At 42.7% G+C, this 21,687-nt stretch overlaps 1 protein-coding gene across 4 annotated transcripts; it reads right to left on the bottom strand.

Moving 5' to 3' along the window:
- Positions 1 to 839: 839 nt before the first annotated feature.
- On the bottom strand, positions 840 to 20,232 carry LOC111230177 (zinc finger and BTB domain-containing protein 7B-like). Of its 4 annotated transcripts, XM_022756799.1 has the most exons (5): positions 19,915 to 20,232; positions 19,692 to 19,736; positions 17,721 to 17,835; positions 1,815 to 2,893; positions 840 to 1,686 (listed from the first exon to the last, which is right to left on the bottom strand). In XM_022756799.1, the coding sequence occupies exons 4-5, from the start codon at positions 2,885 to 2,887 to the stop codon at positions 1,056 to 1,058; spliced, it is 1,704 nt and encodes a 567-aa protein (XP_022612520.1). In that variant the 5' UTR covers positions 2,888 to 2,893; positions 17,721 to 17,835; positions 19,692 to 19,736; positions 19,915 to 20,232; the 3' UTR covers positions 840 to 1,055. The 4 variants fall into 4 exon arrangements, with proteins under 4 accessions (XP_022612520.1, XP_022612519.1, XP_022612521.1 ...); XM_022756798.1 differs by lacking the exon at positions 19,692 to 19,736; XM_022756800.1 differs by lacking the exons at positions 17,721 to 17,835; positions 19,692 to 19,736.
- Between the last annotated feature and the right edge of the window lie 1,455 nt (positions 20,233 to 21,687).

Genomic DNA, 21,687 nt, shown 5'->3' with positions numbered 1-21,687 from the left:
TAAATAACAATAAATAAATAAATACAGAAAAAAGGGGCAAGCCATCGCATTCATACCCTCACCTTACCCCTTTTCTTTTTTTTCTTTTTTTTTTCCAAACAAGGAACCGAAATGAGTGCATTGGTAGACTGAAATCCACAGCCTTTGGGAAAATAAGAACTGTCTTCAACATTAATCGACTCATTGATCCATACTTTGTCTCTTTTGGTCAGGCATTTAATGCAGAGCTCTAAAGCTCTGAAACACTCAAACATGGAAGCAGATTCTTTCTCATGGCGATCAAAACCGTTGGGAAGGATTTCCTCTTCAAACCCAACATTGGCCACAATTCACTTCTCTCCACTCCTGTTAACTTAAGATTTAAGAAAAAAAGTTCAACTAAAATCTTTGGTTTAAGCACCAAATCAAAGCAAAGATTCTACCACTAAAAAGAAAAGGATACAAGAACATTATTGCTTACAATGCACAGAACAAGTTTGATTAATAAGACTGCATTTCCACTGATAACCACCAGAGGACAGTGAGCCCACAAACTCATTCTTGCGATCTATATGATATGACTTCTGAATTGCACCTGAATCAATACATTATTTTGTAACTAAAAATATACATATTCAAATATCCCTCCATGTTGCAGCTCTGGATTTTAGTTTGCATAGTGAAAAGCATCCCAGTAACCACACACTCAACACACACATATCCAGCAAGAAAAATCAGATCAAATCATAAAGAAACAGCTCAAACCTAAAATACATAAAATTAAACAGCAAACGAGAAAATAAAAGTTAAAAGACAAATTAAATCAAATGCCAAGAGCCAGAAGACAAACATTTAAAATATCTCTGAAAACCCGTTTTCCATTTTTTTCTTTAATATCATTTAGTTTTTTTTTTTTTAAGCGCTCTCTACATGGGAGCAGCAGGTCATTAGTCCAGCCACCTGAGTGAGATTTTTTTTTACTGTGGATGCTTTACCACACACACACACACACACACACACACACACACAGACACACACACACACACACTGACACACACACTCACACTCTCTTTTAACTATTCCTCTTCATCCGCTTCCTCATCTCCAATTTCCTCCTCCACTTCGTCTGCCCATCGGTCACGCAGCGCAGCCGGAGAGTGGGTTCCTCCTGGATCTTCTCCCTCCGCCTCTCTGCCCCCTCGCAGCTCCAGCCCTCGCAGGAAAAGCTCTGGGTAGCTGGCTAGCCTGTGATGCCCGAGTTGGGCCAGAGCCTGAAGGGCGAAAGAGCGCCCCCTCTCGACTTCACCTGGAAACATCAGCGGAGGGCCGGCGACGGACCCACTCCCACCATCCAGCATCGTGTGAGGGAGAAACGCCGAGGAATGAGCCTGTGAGGACAAAGCCTCCAGAGGGTTGGACTGCTCCCTCCTGCCTACATCCCCTCTCCCATCCTCCACCAGCTCAGGACCACGCCTGGGCCGGCGAGTGCGCAGCTCCAGGCAGCTGTGTCCCTTGCGGTGACGCTGGAGGTGGTCCTCTCGGGCAAAGGCCTTGTGGCAGAGTGGGCACTCGAATGGTCGAGCCCCACTGTGGAGGGACAGGTGGTTCTTGAGGTCGTATGAGTGGAGAAACCTGGCGGGGCAGTGGGGGCACGGGTAGGGGCGTTCGCCTGTGTGTTTCCTCATGTGGATCTTTAACTTATCATTCCTGAAAAGAGTCAGAAGGGAAGATGAAGGATGAAGAGGGGAAGAACAATAGGAGCAAAACATGATTTAAAGATTCAGTCAGGTCACCATACATCAAAATACTTTTCTTTTGTGTATAATATTCTTTACCGGGTGAAACGGACTCCACAGGCAGAGCACTGGAAAGGTTTTTCTCCAGTGTGTGTCCTCATGTGTCGGGGCAGCTTCCCTGCTCCATGGATGATCTTCTGACACACAGGGCACTGCTGGGGCGTCTGAGACTTCCTCTTCCTTCCCCCTCCCACTGCTGGTGTCACCGCTCCTCGCTCAGCTACAGAGGTAGTTATGGAGGTGTTTCCCATCAGCATACCATCATCAACAAAACCCTCCATGTCATCATCCTCTGACAGCTTGTCATTCAAAGGTTGGACAGGAGGAGGTGGGTGGGCTATACGCGGGCCCTCATGCAGCCAATGAAGGAGCCCTCCGTTTAGTGTGGCATCTCTCACTGGCTCTCTGATCGACCTGGGATCTCCATTCTGCCCAGATTTCAGGCATAGCTGCTCCTGTTCAGGGCTGGGCGGCTGGGTAGACGGCAGGGAGCGGAGGCTGTCGGATGCAGGTGAATGATGCGAGATGGGAGAAGCAGGCGATTGGTTCAAAACTGAGGAGTTGATGTGATGCAACCCAACTTTTTTGACCCTCCTTTTGTCTGTTTTTCTTCGGGACCCTTTCTCTACACCACTCTCTCTCTCCACCATTCTCTTGGTAGCTGTATGTTGGGCTCTCTGCTGCTCAGCCGTCTCCCCCTCTGGCTCGGCCGTCTCCCCCAGGATGTCTCTGCAGGCGTCAGCCACACACTGGATACCCAGAAACTGAGCCCCTCGCAGCACATCTCTCATCCCTGAGCTCGGGATGGTCAGGGTGGCAGTGTAAGCGAACTCCAGCAGGGCATCCAGGGCGTCAGGTGCCACAAAGTCCAGCTGGCAAACACTGAAACCTCCTCCGCCCTCGCCGCCCCCCTCCTCTGCTCCAAACAGCCGGCGGAAGTATAAACTGACAGCGGCCATGACGGAGCGGTGAGTAGGGTAGCGAGCCCCGCGGGAGGTCAGGGTGAGGTCACACAGGAGCCCTGTCCTCCTCTGGTCATTGAGGTGGGACAAGAGCTCATTGCTGTGCTCCGGGAAGGGGATCCCAATCAGACCGTCCTCTCCAGGAGACATTGCCACCTGCACAAAAGAGAGAGATGATCAGGTAAGTGGTCTGAGGTCTGTTTGATCAAATTACAGTTTGGTACCTGAATCAAGTCAAAATCTATCTGATCTGGATGAAATCAGTTTTGTTTTTTAAAGAAATATTTTCAATATCATTATTATATCTTTGTTTCGAAGAATGAGTGATTACTCTTCAGCTGAGCCAAACTTAAATATACTAAAAGTAAATCTTCAGTAGCGTGACTGACACAGAGTTCTCTTTTCACGTGAGGGACAATTTAAACCGGGCTTAGCAACAACTCTCTCCCCTTATCCTCCCTTCCTCATCCCCCTCGTACTTTCTCTCCAGATTACTAAATCAGGAGGCGGCGATTTTGGCCAGTGAGATGGGGGGTTGGGGCATCATAGGAAGACTGCAAAGGAGGGGACAGAGCCAGCAAGAGAGGTAAAATACAGAAGCAAGAAGAAGATGAAATAATAATCGGAGCAGGGGAAAACAAAATGATCGATAGCGATGACGCGGAAAGGAGACAGGATTATACAATGTACCGTAGGCGTTGTAACCGAAGGGCAGTAGGTTAATTCCTGTGTGAAACCTTTATAGCATTAGCTGTTTGATTAAAATAACTGGAGAAGAAAGAGAGGGACGAATGGAAGAGGAAGAGAAGAAAGACAAGCAAGCGAAGGAGATGGAGGAAGTGACAGGCTAGAGTGGGTGAAAGGGGGGGGTACCAGTGAAAGAATGAGGAAGGAAAAAAAACAGCAAGAGAAGAATTGCAACATTTATGAGGACTGGAATAAACCTACGTCACTTACAAAGGTTTAGAAAAAAAAACTGGATGTACAGTACATACAGTACAGGCAATAGTTTTTTCATTTATTTTAGCTCATTATTTGTTCAGTAAAGTTAATGGACACAGAAATATGAGCAGTGGGTTGAAGGTAAAATGCCCTAATGCAAGTCAAATAAGGAGTGTAACTTTCTTTATTTCTCTTTGTGAGATGTGACGAGGCCCGCGGGTAATAAGACCCAACAACACCCTTCTTAGGATCCCTAAGCTCGCACCTCACCCTGTCCACAATATCCCTGCTCAACAATATCTCTCACACACACCTGAGCAGACCAGATTTTCCACAAACAACTCACCCTCCAGATTCCCCCTCCCTGCCCTTCATGTCCCTCCCATAGCAACTGGCAGCCCCCTGGCCATCCAATAATAGTGTTCACACAGTGCCCAGAGGGCTCTGCACAACGACGGCACATGCACCTGACTAACCTGCTCCAAAACACACCTTATTAAATACACATGCACAGGAGCGCACACACACACACACACACATACAATAAACATGCACACATTGCGTGCCAATCTGTGGCTCCCCCCACCCACTATTGTTAGACTTAACCTGTTATGTGATTATCTTAATGCCAGAATATTTAAGAAACATACAAATGTACTCCACCCATACAGCAACAACAACAAAAAAGTAGAAGTAAAACCAATTAGATAAACACTTCAAGAACTTGCCAACACTTTTACGCAGCTCAAACTTTTTGATCCGTCCCATCCCACGATCGATCGATATCAAACCCTTTCTCATCCAAGGACGAGTTAAAGCACCGAGAGGTTAAATCAAATGTTAACCCTACCTTCTCCGTCTTTATAGGCATGGGCACAGTCAACTGAAGGCGAGGCACTGTGTGTCTCATGGCATCCATCTTTTCGCTCTTCACACTGACTCTATACACAGACAGCCTTCTCCCCTCGCTTTCCTTCTCTCTGTCTTTGAAAACCACTTTTTTTTTCCTATTTCCTTCTACCCTTAGATGTGTAACTTGAAGGTCTGATCTCGTTGTCAGAAGTCGGGGTTAAGCGTTCATCCTTGGGGATGTCTACCTCTTTCGCTCATTCTGTCACTCACACTCCTTCCTGTTGTATCAGAAGAAAGTGCACGCTGACGAAGACAGATTCAGAGATACCCCTCCCCCCCAAGGTCGCCTACGCGCCCCCTCTCTCCAAAACCCAACGGCCCATTTTCCGAACACTTTCCGATAAACACGATCTGCTCGTCGACCTCTCCCTGTTCAGAAGGCGGCCAACAGGTAGATAGGTAGTAGTGCATCTAGGGTCGTGGTGGGGCTGTTGATGATGTAGAATAAATAACCTTCATGGTTCAGACCATGCACATTAGTTGAACTGGTTGGGCAGGAAGGAAACCAGCACATGCAATCAAAACACCTCAGACATATCAGTATTTTTTTTTGAACAACGATCTAAGAACCAAAATCATATTGGCATTATGAGTCATATTACACCCAAGAACAAACATTCAGGTAGGTGCAATATGAGAAATAAATCACATTATAGGGAAGGTGAGGTGCAGAAGCCTTGTCCTTTGAAACCAAGACATGCTAAACATCACTGACTGCTGGTGATGAAATAACGGACTCTACAACAGATATTTACTGTTATTTTTCAAGCCCAAGCATTTTCATAAGAGTTCTGCTTGAGGCAACCAGGATGGCATGTGTTAGGGCAACCGCTGACACAGAACAGTGAGGAAGTGGAGGGGCACACGTTTGCTTTGTCTTCTGCACACAGACACACACACCATGTTTTAATTTACATTATACTAGAGTTGTAACGACAAGTTGAATAATCCATTAGTCAATAGACAAAAAGACACCAGCAACTATGTTGATAATGGATTGATGATTTAAGCCTATTTCAAGCAAAGATGCCAAAACACTTTCTGATTTCTGCTTCCAAAACGTGAGGATTTGCTTCTTTTCTGTATTTTATATTAGTGTAAACTGAATATCTTTTGGGTCTTGTGGGTTGGGCAAAACATGACATATGAATACATCACCTCAGGCTCTGGGAACTTGTGATAGATATTTTTGGCCTCTTTCTGACATTTCAGAGACCATTTGCAGCCCTACATCACATACAGATGTACAATAATACTATAAACATATACAAAAACACTGTATGTAGAACCCCATTATAAACTCACCATCTAAGGCTTTGGAGGACAAAGTTTAAAAGCATCCCTTTGACCTGGTATGTGTACAGTTTGAGTCATTGTAAGTAGACGTGATAACAGGCATGAGTGTCATTTTTGAATACCACTGTTTAAACGTATCCACGGGAAAACAGGATTGTTGCTACAGTCAGACAATATTATGGTTTGCCCAGTAGAAACGCTTTCAACAAGTGAAAAGTCACTAAAACCCCAAAAAATAAAAATCTTGAGTAAAACAGTGCAGAGAAACGAGACACAAAGGGGTTTTAGGAGGAGCACACAACAACGCACAATAAATTTCCGGCACAGGGGAGAGAAAAAAAAAAAAAAAAAAAGCATCATGGGTGGTTAGTGGTTCAAGATTGTTATTTTAGGCATATTCCTTAGAACGAAGACGTGTTCGGAAAATAGTAAGATTGCAAGAGGTTTCAATGATTCCCATCAATTTTCTGTCTGTCAGTCTGTGAGTCACTTAAAACTGATACATCACAACATGCACACACACGCACGCATGCACGCGCACGAACACACACACACACACACACACACACACACACACACACACACACACACACACACACACACACAAACTGCACTGCACACTGTTCTCATCCCCCCTTCTCCTTCCATGTCACCTTGTTTCTGTTTTTTGTTGCTAACCAAGGACATGTCTGCATAAGTTGCTGAATCTTGCAACACATTCTTACTAATGTTAAAACAGCCCACAGGCAGAGACCACAAACACATTGTGCACACAAAATAATAGTTCACAAGCACATATTCAACTATTATCACAAATCCTAATTACTCTCATTGTTAGTTTATTCATGTTAGTTAGGATTCAGTACCTTTAAGTCAAATAAAAGATATCACTGTTTGCTTTAGGGTGTGTTATTTAATGTCATTCTTATTCTTGCCAAAACATAAAACCACAAAAACTGCTTACTAAAAAGTATAACTGATCTGCCATCTTTTCACTTTTTACGCATTTAATGCTACTGATGTTAAGATGTTATCCTTCCAACAATTGTCTCTTATCTCTTTCTTTGTTTTTTGTTCTCACCTCCCACTCTTTGTGTTGACGGTGGAGGAATACACCTCCTCTGCAACGCTACGGTTTCCTCATCCCTTGCTTTCATTATGTGCACACTCTTCCTCTCTCTTAACAATGCGGATTTATTCGTTAGTTTTAAAATGCTAATAACGTTGCCTACAACGCCAAGGTTCTTTTTTTAATCTAACTTTCAGAGCCACATCTCATAAAGTGAAAGCTAAGCTAGCCTAAAACATGGCTTTACGACCAGACCATAAAATAGAGCAAAAACTAAATGAAACCTATTTCAAAATGAATACACCGAGGATTCATTTGTACAGAAGAGGAAATGGAAACTTAAATCCACCGTTACTGTCCAGTACTAGTACCATGACTGAGTACAACTCAAGGAGACTAGTTTGTGTGGAGGCCAGGAAAGTGACAGCTGCAAGATTGGCCAAACCTACGCACAGAGATTTATAATGAAGATTTATTCTTCATTATAAAAGCAGGCTAAAGTATCCATCCAATGTCTGTATCACAAAATCCCACTGCACACACTAAGAGTTGGTGATGACTGGAACTAGAACTGTTAGTATTATTTTTATGGCTCTTATTTTCCGTTAAAGGCTGTAAGTTTTCCCAGTCCACCTCAATTATATCAGGCTCCAGCACTAAGGGGGAAAATATGACTTTATACTATTCACAGAAAACTGTGGCTGAGAGGGAGCAGGAGAAATGCTTTTATGAATTCTGATGTCAGATGTTTTCCAAAGTGTCTGTACATGTGTGTGTTTGTTACTCTCCGTACGTGTGTGTGTGTATGCGAGTGTTTTTTGTTAATGTGAGCATGTATGGTTCGCTGCATGTGTTGTGACGGTTTTCTCAGTACACCCCGTACTTAAATGAGAGGGGCAAGAATATGGATATTTCTTAGACTTAACAAAGTCAAAAAATGAAATTGAATGTCATTTTTAAAATATACTTTTTTATAATAAAATGTTCTCAAATAAGGAGCAGTTGTCCATTCTGTACAGTAAACAAAACACTCCTACATGCACACATACTCTGACACAGTCAAACACACACACACACACACACATCTACAAGTGTTTTCATTCAGATAAAATCCCGTACTTGAGACGTTATTCATAACCACAGCATAACAAATGATGATACTAACAACCACTACTGCACCAAAAAAACAACAAAGCAGCCAAACGTATGGAAAGTAAGATTCAAGTTCATACCGTTTCTCCTCCACACACTCGTCTTCCTCTCACCACTTTTCTTCTCTGTGACAGACAGATTTTAAGAGTTAAGAAATAAAAAGATGTCACCCTCTCTTTTCACTTCACTTATTTGGGGTAGTGAGTGCAGTGTGGTACTGGGACACCTTCTCTGAGGAAGAGCAGGGGAGGAGGAAACAGGGGGATGAGAAGAGATGAGAGTACACACACGTCTGCCAAACCAGAGCTGCTGCTTTCAGCCCAGCAGAGCACTCTCACAGGACTATTCGAGTGCAAAACCTTCACATTTAAGCAACGATTATGTTCAAAAGTACACATCAATACTGGCTACACACTAAACTGCCACATCCAGGTCTTCTAATAATACATCTCATCTCTGCTGGGTAGTAAAACACAAGCTCCACCCGCTCTGCGTCCCAAAAGTTCCCTCCGGACTGAACATTTGCATCCCACCAGGAGATATAAAAACAGACGCGCCCAGGGAGAATTTGAATTGGCAATTTGAATTTGTCAAAGACAAGACACCATCATGATAATTAGAATGATTGCACCCTGCTATGACTTGACTGAGGAGGAATTTAAAAAAAGAGAGAAGTCCATTCAGCCGTTGTTACTCAGCAAAAGTTTGTTCTGTCTTTTATTCAAGAAAGCCCCTGCAACCAAGTTTTCCTCTGTCCTTACCGTTAACTGGGGCATTATGGTGTGTGTGTGTGCGTGTGTGTGTGTGGACGCATGCGTATATTGTGGTCTTAGTTCCAAGAACACATTACATTATTCATTTGGCTGGCAGAGCGGAGGCCCTTATCCCCTCGCCCTCCCACACCACAACACTCCACTTGCGAGCTGCAACAGCAGTCAGTTTGCATGCCGGACCTGAACACCAGTGTGAATCTACCGGAGGATTATCATCTTATCAACACATGGGACAAGACATTTGGGTGCACATATATGAGCTGTCCTATAATATGCACCAACTTCCGCCCTGAAATAACGTAAAGAAAGATGATCTTTTTGCAGCTAACATCTGCATGTACACACTGGGCACCACTGACAGCACCAGATATCTCAGAAACAAAATAAAATAGTATTTTACTGTAATTCAAAAGGAAAATACAGATATTGATTATATGGAGATAAGATTAAACCTGTGTTTTGTTTTGTTTTTCTCAGCAGAATAAAACTATTGGAGTGTTCCTGTGGTAGTGGGGGGGGGGGTTTGTTTAGTTTCTTTTTTGGTAACTTTTGAGCGTCCTAACGTTCCTTTGTGGTGCTGGATATTGTTGACCTGATACAGATTTGCCACCACCATTAATCCTTGTGTGTCGCAACTCTTTCTAACAATATTTTCTCACAAATTTTTATATCGTTTTTATGTGTGAAAATGAGTTGTTTATTTGAAATTATGTTAGCAAACTCACTTGCAAACTTGACAAATAAAGTAGTTTGAATTTTGAGTTTTGTTTTGTTATAAATACACAAAGTTGGATGATAAATTCAAATAGCACATTGAAGATTCATTTTGTACGATGTTTTTGTACTATTCCATTTCTCCTTTACAACTTTTTAATTCAGAAGAAACACACTACAAACACTCTAAAACGGATGATTCAAAATATTACCGAAAGGATTTCCCCATAAAAATTACAAAAATATATTTTCTGTGCTTTTTCTTCTGAAATGAGTGTAACGTGTCTGCTGTGTTTGCCACAGTGAAAGGAAGAGAGAGCAGGAGCAGGAAAAGAAATCAATCTGAGGTTGGAAAGAGGAAAACAGTCTGAGATTTACAAAGAGACAACAAAAGGAACATGAGGGGAGTATGTTTTCTAAAAACACACATGTTCTTAGAAATCACACAAGAAAAAGGAGAGCATGGGGGAGGAGAAACACATTACAGCGCGTGAGTGAGTGAGTGAGTGAGTGAGTGAGTGAATGGGGAGTGGGTGTAGAGATACTCTGAGAGATAAAGCAGAACAGAGGGGAGGTTAAGACAGGAAAATCTAGTCCCAGCCACGAACAATCTGTGTTAGCAAAGAGACATGAAACAAGAGTAGAGAGAGTTAAGTTACAAGGGGAGAGGAAGGGGGGAAACAGAAAAAGAGAAGGGAGAGGAGCCGCGACATGACGACTTGGAGATAAACAGAGCGATCAAGCAAGAGGTGAACACATGCGCGCAGCCACAGGAAGTAGCAAGAGTCCTTGCAGGTGTGTGTGTGTGTGTGTGTGTGTGTGTGTGTGTGTGTGTGTGAGTGCAGATGTCTGAGGGAGAGATGCGGTAGCAGCCACCTCTATCATTAGCATCACCAGAAGGGAGTTTCAACCTAAGATGGAGAACACACACAGATGTGAGAGAAGGCATGCTGACGGAGTAGTTTCACACTATTCTCTCCCTCCTTATCTGGTCAGCAGTTTCTACCCCCAACACTCTACAACTGTGTGTGTGTGTGTGTGTGTGTGTGTGTGTGTGTGAGAATGCTGGAGCGACAAGATGTGTGGGCGAATCACATATTGCACCCTGCGTCGATTAATATGTAAGAGCAGGAGAGATACTTTATTTTTGTTTGTGTGGTTTTAATGAAGTTTATATATCTGATGAGTTTGTTTGAGTTGATAAAGTTGAGGAACGTTTACTCTGAGTACGACAACTGGTGAAAACAATGAAAGAGTGATAAAGTATCATCAAAGTCGAGCGCATAGAAATTTATCGGCATCCTTGCTGTAAGTCAGTGGGGGTGTTTTAACATGTCGGTCCATGGTGCAACCAAATGTGTGTAGGTGTGATTGTGGAGTAGAGAACAAAGTGCAGTAACCTGAGGCACAATCGTCTTGAGTTTACTGCTTTTCATGGAGCATTTACATGGAGAATAAACAAAATTAATCCTTGTATATAACGTTCTTTACTACACATTTTTTTAATGGAGATTATTTACAGTAGGTAAAGTAGAAATGTTCATTAGTGACTTTCCACAGAGGCCAATATCAGACTCCTTCGAAATCTGTGCTTAAGAAACCAGTAATAGTTTTATATAATTAGTATTTTCAAATACATTTTTAATCCTCTTTTGATGGATGAAACTAAAAAAGTGTCAGAGGAGAAACGTTTAGAAACCAAAAACAACAACTTTAGCTGCACTGTTCCTTTTTACTTTTTTGTTATTGTAGGTTGGCTGATTAATCTAGTTTTTAAGCCTTTTTCTGTGTGTGTGTGTGTATGCATGTGTGTGTGTGTGTGTATGCGTGTGTGTGTGTGTGTGTGTGTGTGTGTGTGTGTGTATGTATGTGTGTGTGTCTACAGGTGGACAACGATGTGGGTGTATAATCAGTTTTTTAATGAACAAACAATGAAGATTTTTAATATTATTTATATTAAGTAATAGGTATTGATTAAACTCTATGATTACTTTGAAGTCCTCCCTGTTATCTTGTTCACCCAAGTTGGACAAAGTACTTAACAACATAATACGGTGTTACACAACATCACAAGCTGTGGCTCCAAAAATGACTTTAAAAATCAGTCTACAACTCAACCAAATATTCTGAATGATAAACTTCACAAAAGGAGCTCAAGCTCGAGCTAAAAGCTGATTTTATGTTTATGTTTCCATTACTGTAGGTCTGTGTGGGTAAATCTGGAGACGTTAGAGGGATATGACTCTTTGTATATTATGTTTCTTATTATTTGCCCCTCGGTTTTGGAGATGGGGAACAGTAGCTTGGTGTTGGTGGGATGGTCTGAGGATGAGGTGGAAGAGATTATGTGATTTGCAGTTTGAGGGTTCACAGTTTATCAGTATAATTCCACTAAAGAAAAATATGAAAAATATGATGGAGATCACAAAACTCAACAGAATCTGCTTTTTAAACTAAGCCTCTTAATCTGTAAACATCTGTTCATAACGATACCTGTTTACACACATTAATTGATACTGTGCATAAGTGTGTGTCAATTACATTAAGTTGCCACATCATTGGGAGGGTCTCAACAACTGTTCTCCCACACAAATGACCTCACATTTTAGAGGATATTGCAAAAGCAATGGACACACACACACACACACACACACACACACACAGAGAAAGAGAGAAAGAGAAATGTCGCAAAACTAACTGATCCTGATCAGTTTCCTCTTCCTGTGCTCAGTAAAGATGGTCGACCACTAGGTACAGATGGAGAGATAAATGAAAGGCAAACTAAACTACCACATAGAAAACAAGCAAAATAAGCTCTGAGAGAGATTAAACAAAAAAAAAAAAAAAAATTGTTCTGTGGGAACAGAGAGAAGGAAAAATACAATTAGAGATCATGAGTGAAAGATGCGTCACCTTCCTGATAAATCAGCTTAGCGGCATAAAAATGATACAGGGAGGGGAGAAGACCGTTTTTACTGGAACTGAAATCCACGTATTATATCAGAACTTCAGAATAACTTCAGGGAGGGACTTGTGGTCCAGCTGACTGGTGCATAACTGCATCACCTACCACTATGGTGTCAAAAATGTCAGTAACCAGAAAAAGGGCAAAAACGACAAGAGACACGAGGTTAAACTAACTGATAAGGTCTGGTGGATGTGTCACAGCAAAGATATTAAACAATTTATTATCTCTCACCGATGAGCATTTCTTTAGGGGGGAGAAGAAAGGAAGAAGTGATGCGTTTTATTGAAGAGGTTTGGTCCAAAAGCACAACATTCAAAATATGAACGAATGTGTCATGGGTCCTTTCTGCAGCAACAATGTTTGTTTTTTACAATATGAACAAAACTAAAAGTGATTTTATTTTTCCAAAAAGGATGGAGTGCAGCGTTTTGGAATAAAAGCCTCCAGTTGCTGCTGGAGTTCCCCTTTGAACACCACATATGAAAGGGGTCAGTTTCAGCACTGTTCACTCCCATTGCCTCCTCATGTTTGGGTGTTTATTCTCACTTTCCCTGAAGTGTTGTATCGCTGTACCTATTTATGATAACCGCCCGCTCGATGTGTAAAGAAACAATTGTACTGTTACTAGAAGAGCTGAATCATGATCACTTCATCAGCCTGTAGCATTTTCTCATGCCTCTTTTTTAATCTTTCTTCTCAGACTCTTTACAAGAAGAAAAAGAGTCACGGCCACCTGCTGATTGGTTAATGCTGGGTGGCGTGGGCTGCGAGGCTGGTGGTCGAGAGCGAGGGAGGGTTGTCAAATGCTACAGAAACTCATGACTGAAAAGAGGAAATGGCACATACATAACTTCCTCTATTGACACAGATGAAGTGGGGGCAAGACTCAACTGCAGCAGCAGCAGCAGCAGACTAGATTATGGACACTGTGCAGTCACCCCTGTGTCATTACTGCCTCAATGTGCAGAAACATCCGCCATATATGGTGAAAACCCCGCTACTGCCCAGAGGTCAAAGGCTACGATTGTGCCTTTTTAATTGAAGTCAATTCCAGTTAATTCCAGTCATAAAACTTACATAAAAGTTACAGCAGTAGATTCATTTTAACGACTTCATAAAAATAAACCACTGAAATGAAATATTTTCTGACTGCGGAGGTGTAACTTCTCCTGATTCTTTGCACGAACAAAAATGCAAACAAAAATGCAAACAAGAACATCACAATAACAGATGTTTGGGGGGGGGGGGCTACACCTGAGAAAAGGGGTGACACACCTTCAAATATTAGGGACAAAGAAAGAAACCTTTACTACTTTCAACTCCCACTCTTCCTCCCTATTCTCTCTCTCTCTCTCTCGCCCCACCTTCCTCCCACTCAGTCGGTTTGAATGAAACTGAAAGACCCATGTCTGAAAAGGGGGAATTTATATGGGCTCACATGCCCTAATTAAAGCATTTACTGGAACTGTGTGCATGCATGTATATGCATGTATGCATGTCTTTGGAGTGTGTGTGTGTGTGTGTGTGTGTGTGTGTGTGTGTGTGTGTGTTCCTCATCTGACAGACCACTCAATGTCACTTCCCCCTACCCACCAGTTCAGACACATGGTAGTCACCAGTCACACTCCAGCAAAAGCCATGGTCACATGATTTGTCATACCAACTTGCCCACCACACAGGCACACACAGGCACACACACACACACGCATGCGCACACACACACACACACACACACACACACACACACGCACACACACACACACACACACACACACACACAAATTTGTTTCTGAGTTGAAGTATGACTGTCAATAACTATAATTATAACCAAATGTCATGTGAAGAGAGGACTGTACACCGTTTACAATTTGTGTTAGTTACAAGTATTTAAATTTGCAGTTTGGCAGGAAGGACGTTTGTGTTTGTTTCAAAGCTGAAATGTGTATCGATTTAATTAATATATCATTATCATATTTATTGGCATTGCTGGAGTGACTTGAAACACTAAAAGCAGTGCATTATACGAGGCTAGAGAGGCACTTTACACTACATACATTTTGATTTATTTGTCCACAGTAGCTGACAACACCAACGAAATCTTACTTCAGTAAATGTTCACATCAAGACTTCTGTGATCAAGATTGCTTAGAGTCATTTCTCTCTGATGACAATTTGAACAAAGGAATATCACAAATGTGTACGCTAATGTGGTTTGTTGCTGCTGTGTGATGTTAAGTTTTGAGTCTTACACAGGGGAAATTTATTTATTTTTTGAGCAGTGGGTTTCTTTGGCTGAGCATTATGATTTAACTTTCATAAAAAGCATGAAATAAGGACTGAGGGTGACAAATAACACAGTAATATTTTTTATTCATGACTGTTTGGGGTAAAATAAACCAATTATCACTATTTGTGACTTTTTAAGGCTCTAATAAATTAGATTATTGCTTACAGGGATCAGAAATTGGGCTTTGGGTTAGTCAAAAACGTAATAATACCCATGACAGATTTACAAATTCTTGTTTTATTTTAATTGCAGGTTTTTTTTGTTTTTTTTAATTTCTAGCATAATGTTTGCCTGAAGCTGAAGAAGCTGTTAGTAATGTGCCCTCTGCTGTGTAATTTACCCTACCGTTGTCAAAAAGGCTTTAAAGCTTCGCAAAAGCAAAAGCAAAAGCAAAAGCAGAAGCAGAAGCAGTGTAGTCTATCCAATACAGTAAAAATATATAAATATCATCGGTCCATTTTAAACATAAGAGTTTATTTTTGGCATCTTTCATGGGCCATCTTTAAAAGCCGATAGCTGTTAGAGTGTCTGCAGCCAACAAACCACAGAGGAGTTAACTTCCAGGTTGCCTATAAAATATTTAACTGTTTGACCACTTTATTCAGCTCATATTGTTTTTTCCAAGGACATGAAATGTTTTCAAGAAGCCCCTCCTCTATACCAGGAGCCCCTCCCACCCTTTATAACCACCAGTGCTTAATGAGATTTGACCCCCACAACGTCATGTTTGTGGCGTAAACTGTGTCAGAGAAGCCAAATATATGACAGACTCCATAAAGCGGATAAGGGTTTGGCTGTTCTGGATGATCTGTATCAGGGAAATTAGTCTCGCTCTATTCCAGCGCTTCCCAACCTTTTCCGACTAATGGCCCACTTGAAAATCTCACAAATGTTGGTGGCCAACATCAGACCCTATAACAACACAGGTATACAATGTGGTCCAGTGTGCGACGACTTCAAAGTTCCTATCATTGGCTTATCATACTAATCACGGAGATATAAAAAAAACAAAAAAAACAATGAAAGGTGTTTTTAAACAATTTAAAGCAGTTACAGATAATTTAGTTTTAAGACATTCAGTATAAATATTAACATTGTTTATCTCTCTCTCAAATTAAATCGAAGGCAACTGGACTTGTATTTGTCTGTTACAATACATGATGTCAGTTCATCATGTATTGGTCTGGAGACCAATACATGATGAACTGATGAAGCCGCTTGGATAAGAGGCGAAACGTCTTCCACAGACAAATACAAGTCCAGTTGCCTTACAAATACAAGTCCAGTTGCCTTCGATTTAATTTGAGAGAGAGATAACTATGACCTGGACGAATGAGAACATTCACAGACAACATTGTTTATATTTTTATTTTTTCATAACTACATTTTTTCACCGAAATTGTATTGATTTGCAAATGATTTGCAGGCCAACTTGCAATACATCTAGTAGTTTATTTGTATTATATAAACGGATCTCAAATGATCTCAGTCTGTTTTCAGTCATTTAGAAATTACTGAACTCGACAGTGTGAATATGCAGCCCTGTTGTTTAAAAATTGAGGATGATGTTAATTCATATGTTGTACTGAAACGCTATGGTTGGACATATTCTCTAATAAATATTAAGAGGGTTTGTGAATGACATCTAATGTCATTACTTCACTAAATAATATATTCATGTTTACTTTCGTCAGTCGCCCTGAGACATTTTTAGCACATAACAACAAGAAGGGGAAACAGCTTCTCACATGTAACACCTGACACTCGATATCTGATTCACACCTGTGCCTGCAGGGGGTGCTAATTATTATAAACTTAGCATATAGCTTTAAGCGAACACATTTATTTGAAGACAAGGAAGTAAAAAAAAATTCCAACTGAATGAAATCAGATTTCATAAACAATCACACCAATGCCAATGTGCAACGCTGCACCTGTTCCAACCTTCACTCTACCGTTTTGGCTCATCATAGGCAACTTGAAACTTGAGACCTTACCGAAAAGCGTCTTAATTGCGGCAGCGTGCCTCGAACAAAGTGTTTGCCAAATCCTTAAAAAGCTTCTGAAACCCCTTTCACCACACACCTCTCCGAAGTCAGGGCTGCGACCAAGAATGTCTGTTACTTTGTGAAACTGACAATACCGCCCACTTCGCGCAGTTATTAACCATTCTTCTTCTGAATCATTCCTCACATAAATAAAGTGTTTCCATCACTTCTTGTGTGTACAAATGAGTGCAACACTACGAGCCCCATTTGTCTCTATGACGGCAGGCATTTTGTCGCCTCTTTGAATGTGGCTGCGTTAAGGCGCCACTATACTTCAGTACTTGTCGCATGGTCTCATAGCTTTGGAAACCGTACTCCAACCACACGTTTCCGAAACCGACTATCTGACGTTCGCACCAATTTTACGCAAAGACTGAATAAGTGTGTGAAACTTGAATTTCTGTGTCCTGCTATTTTCATTTGTACGTCCGTAACTTTTCACTTTTTTATGCACGAGAGCAACATTACGAATGTCGTCCAGGAGAGAAAACATCCACCGTTAACCACATTTTTAAACAGGTGTCCCGGCTAGTCTCTATGACGAACCGCTTTTCACCCCACCTCCAAGTGTATCTCTTTGGAACAAGTATAAACACATTTGCCGTTAGACGACTGTGGATGACACTTGATACGAACTAGCATACTGAATCCCTGAGGTTAAGATAATCACTGTCCTATTGTACATTTATCAGCTGAGATTTTTCAGATAACACGGTGCTTATACTAACTGGTTGACAGCATAAATAAAAGTGCTAAGTAAGAGTGACAGCCTGATTCTGAGATATATGGTGCAATATATAATATATGGTGTGTCATTCCTACCTCCAGTCCATAAACCCAGGAGAAGATGGGTGCCTGCTTTCTGTCTCTCTCGCTCACCCACCCTCCCTCCTCTTTGGTTCTTTGCTCAGAGGTCAGCAGAGGTCATACAGTACACCTGAGGGAAAAGCCGAGGAAGTATTAAAAAGAAATCAACTGATTTAATTTTAGCGTTATTCATCGTAAAGGAGGGGCTACATGTTGGACAGCTACTAAGCATGAACAGGGGGTGGGAGAGGTGATGAACTAATATCAAGAAAATACAAAGTGCTGACTAAGATGTGCGTTTTCTTTTGCAAAACAGGTTACAGTTCAATACAGTGCATGTGAATAAACTCACACTCCCACACACTATCATATGATGCATCAGATGTAATTTGGGGTGGAGTGTGTGTGTGTGAGTGTGTGTGTGTGTGTGTGTGTGTGTGTGTGTGTGTGTGTGTGTGTGTGTATGTGTGTGTGTGTGTTTGTGTGGGGGGGGATTCTTGTAAAAGAACAGAAAAAAAAGAAGCTGATTGAAACCGACTGCTTCCTACTTTGACTTCTTATGAACAGAAGTTCTCCAACAGTCAGTAGGGTTGGGAAAGCCCACCCCGCACACACACACACACACACACACACACACACACACACACACACACACACACCTCTTGGGATGAAAATGATTACTAACATACTGTACAGAGATAATGGTGTGTGCTTTTTTATGACTTCCAAAGCTCTCTAAGAAATATTCAGAAGATGTAGGTAAGTGAAAACACGTTCATGTGTCTGCAGATTCAGATCACACATATGATGGTAAAGTGTCAGAGGGAAAGAGAGGTATCAGCAATAAGAAAAGAAAGAGGCAGGCCTGCGGAAAGCAGAGCAGGATGGAGGTCATGTCAGGACAGCAGGAACGGAGGATGTAGCACAGATGTCTAATTATGTTGCAGACAAAGTTGGGGCGAACAGAGCTGGCATTAAGAATTTATTTCAAAACCCTGATGGCTCTTCCATGTGTGGGAAACCCTCCCAGTACGAGGGAGCATTAGAAATGTCCACTCATATGATGGTGGTATGTAACCCTGGCACACTGGGAGTAAGACGGCGAGACAAAGAAAACAAAAACGATTCAGATTCTCTTCTCTAAACTTTTCTTCCCTTCAGTCACAAGCTTGCCCACAACTAGAGGCTGTAGCCAATGTGTCAGCCTCCCACTCCAGTCCTCTGAGAATGAGAGATGAGCCAGAAAGAAAAAAAAAAAAACTTTGACAACACCTGAGCCTAGAAGGCATAAGACATTAACTACCTGCATGGACACCTAAAGATTTAACCAAACAGGCTGGGCCCGACACAGGGAAACCAAACTCAAGCCAGTTGAGCTTGTTAGGCCGGTCTGTCAGAGGGGCGAGTCAGCTACACACACATCTACCTCCGTAATGACACACACAAAAGCCCACTGGCACAGACAGGCAGAAGCCTTAACCTAACATTACAGCCTGAGCACATCCTATTGTAACACAGGAGAGTGCCAGGATTAAAATAAAACACTAGGTGCGCCATGAGGAGGAGGAGTATGATGATGATGATGATGATGATGATGATGATAATGATGATTAACAGACCACTGAAGGGAGATCATTTAGGTGCAAGAGGCCAAATCCAATAGATCCACCGCGGTGCGTGCCCATGAGCAGCAGAGAGGCAGGTAATGTGCGTGAGAGCAGGTCAGGTTTTGGATGTCAGCCGGTGTTCTCGGCTATAATTAGCAGCCGACTCTCCAGAAATGTACCCGCCGACCCCGCTGTTTCTCTCTCTCGCTCTCTCTCTCTCTCACCTGGGCCGCCTCGCACAGACGCACATATCAAACAGCGGCTGAAGCACCTGCTCCAACAAACACACAGCCTAGGTTTCATTTTGAGCATTTGAAAGCCAAGCCCTTAACGCGCTCTGCCAGTATTATAAAGGGGAATAAATGTCGACAGGAGTTACCGAATACCCGTGACGTGGGTAGTCCTCCCGTGACCCCGATCAGAACTGAGAGAGAGAGAGAGAGAGAGAGGGAGGGAGGGAGGGAGAGAGGGAGGAGGGAGACTATAGATTCAGGCAAGCCGATGCTGTCAATTTAAACAGACGCGACACCTAATACACATTAAACTTAAAAGGTGCGTCGTAATTTTCAGTCATTTCAACAGCAGTCAGGTGAAGCAGTTACCTGAGAGCCAGTGTGGCACCTGTCCTGACTCGTCGCCTCCCACCTGACCGGCCTCCACACTTCCTGGATTATTCCGTCCCACCCTGCCTACTTCTTCTACTTCTTATTCTTCTTCTTTTTATCGTCCCAGCTCTTGTCTTCTCTTGTCCGCCGCTCTCACCGTCCTCAGCTCGAAACCCGGGAGGTTTTATTCTTCGCTAAACCGTGCGTCGTCGTTTTTCTTATTGGTCCCCTCTGCTCCTCTGTCTTGCAGACCGCCGGCTCTCAGGGCTGTTCTGACCCCCCTGTCGGCTTGCTTGCCTCCGCTGGCCCACTCCGACTCCCAGCTCCTCCTTTCTGAGAACCAGGAAGCGGCTTGCCCTACTTACACCCAGTCGCGGATTGGCTCTGGCAGGGCTGGAGAAGAGACCGCCGGGGTGGGCAGGGCACAGGGGAGGGAGGGCCGGGAGAGGGAAAGGACGGAGAAGTGTGTGTGTAAGTGTGTGTGTGTGTGTGTGTGTGTGTGTGCGCTGCGCGGGCCGCGCGGCGCGCGCGCGGGGCGGGCGGGTGGGAGCGGGCGTCCGTCTCTGGTGCTATAGGCCAGCATTGGTGTCTGTCGCGGTGTTGGTGGCGGAGGGAGGAGAGAGGTGGGCAGGTTTCGGAGACCCCGCTCCTCCTCCTCTTTCCTTTGGGCATCACCGCGCAGAGGTGGGTAGAGCACCGCCGGCAGCGAAAGCGGATTGAAGGATATCTGCCTATTGCTTACCTGAAGACATTTTCAATCGAAATAGACTTAGTGCCTCCTCCCCCTCCTCATGACTCAGCAATATTCCCTCAAAAGCCATCTGGAGGTGACCACGGCTGGAGCCAGCACAGATACCAGCTCCAAACAAAGTGTCCTGACTGAGGTTTGCAGATGATTCAAGTTAAACGGAACCTATTATAATAAATGAAACCCGTAGAGGATGTGTCACTTCCAGTGTGAGGGTAGAAAAGGGCAACACCAGAACACCAGGGACTTTTTACACTGACTTTTTGTGAATCAGTGAGGAGAAAGAACACATGGCCTGCGTACGCGCACAAAACAGTAGCCGATGTATGAGCATTTTTTTCCAGAGAGAGAGAGAAGTGAGGTATATATGTATTTTTGTGACACATGCGCGCACACACTAAACAGCAGCCTCATTTTACTGCATCAAAAAAACTCAACTCTGAACACTTGCGCATATGCATCCTGTTTGAAGTGGTTATGGGGCTGGGAATCACCTCGCTCTTTCAAAGTTTGAATCTCGTCCTCGTCAACTGTAGCTCCTGGATTGTGTCTTGGTGGGTTTGAAGTAAGAGTGCAGGAAGTCTATATATAATTTTGCGGTGAGCTCAGCCAGCCCACCCATTACCACCCCCCCCTAACCTTAAATCTGTGCTTGTTCTGTGGTTGTGCTACAAAGACCTTTAACTATGCCTACATGTGCAGCATATGTTCCATAGACCTAGACGCAACTCATTATATGTTTTAAAGCAGTGGTTCCCAAGCTGGAGCTGGAGGCCTCCGTAATGTGAAGGGTCATGAGATGATTAACTTAATAATAATAATAATAATAATTCCTTTATTTATATAGCACCTTTATTTTTTCTCTATTCTTTTTGTTACCAGTTGTGGAGGAAGTATTCAGATCATTTATTAAAGTAAAAGTAGCTGTACTACAAATAAAAAATAAAAGTGCTGAAGTCAAAATCACACAAAGTAAAAGTACAAGTACTATCAGCACAATGTCCTTAAGTAAAGTAAAAGTA

This window comes from Seriola dumerili, unplaced genomic scaffold (genome assembly GCF_002260705.1).
Source record: "Seriola dumerili isolate Sdu_G_001 unplaced genomic scaffold, Sdu_1.0 BDQW01000258.1, whole genome shotgun sequence".
In the NCBI taxonomy this organism is placed as follows: domain Eukaryota; kingdom Metazoa; phylum Chordata; class Actinopteri; order Carangiformes; family Carangidae; genus Seriola; species Seriola dumerili.
Note: the sequence above shows the minus strand (reverse complement) of the source record. Positions and strands in the feature narration are given on the sequence as shown.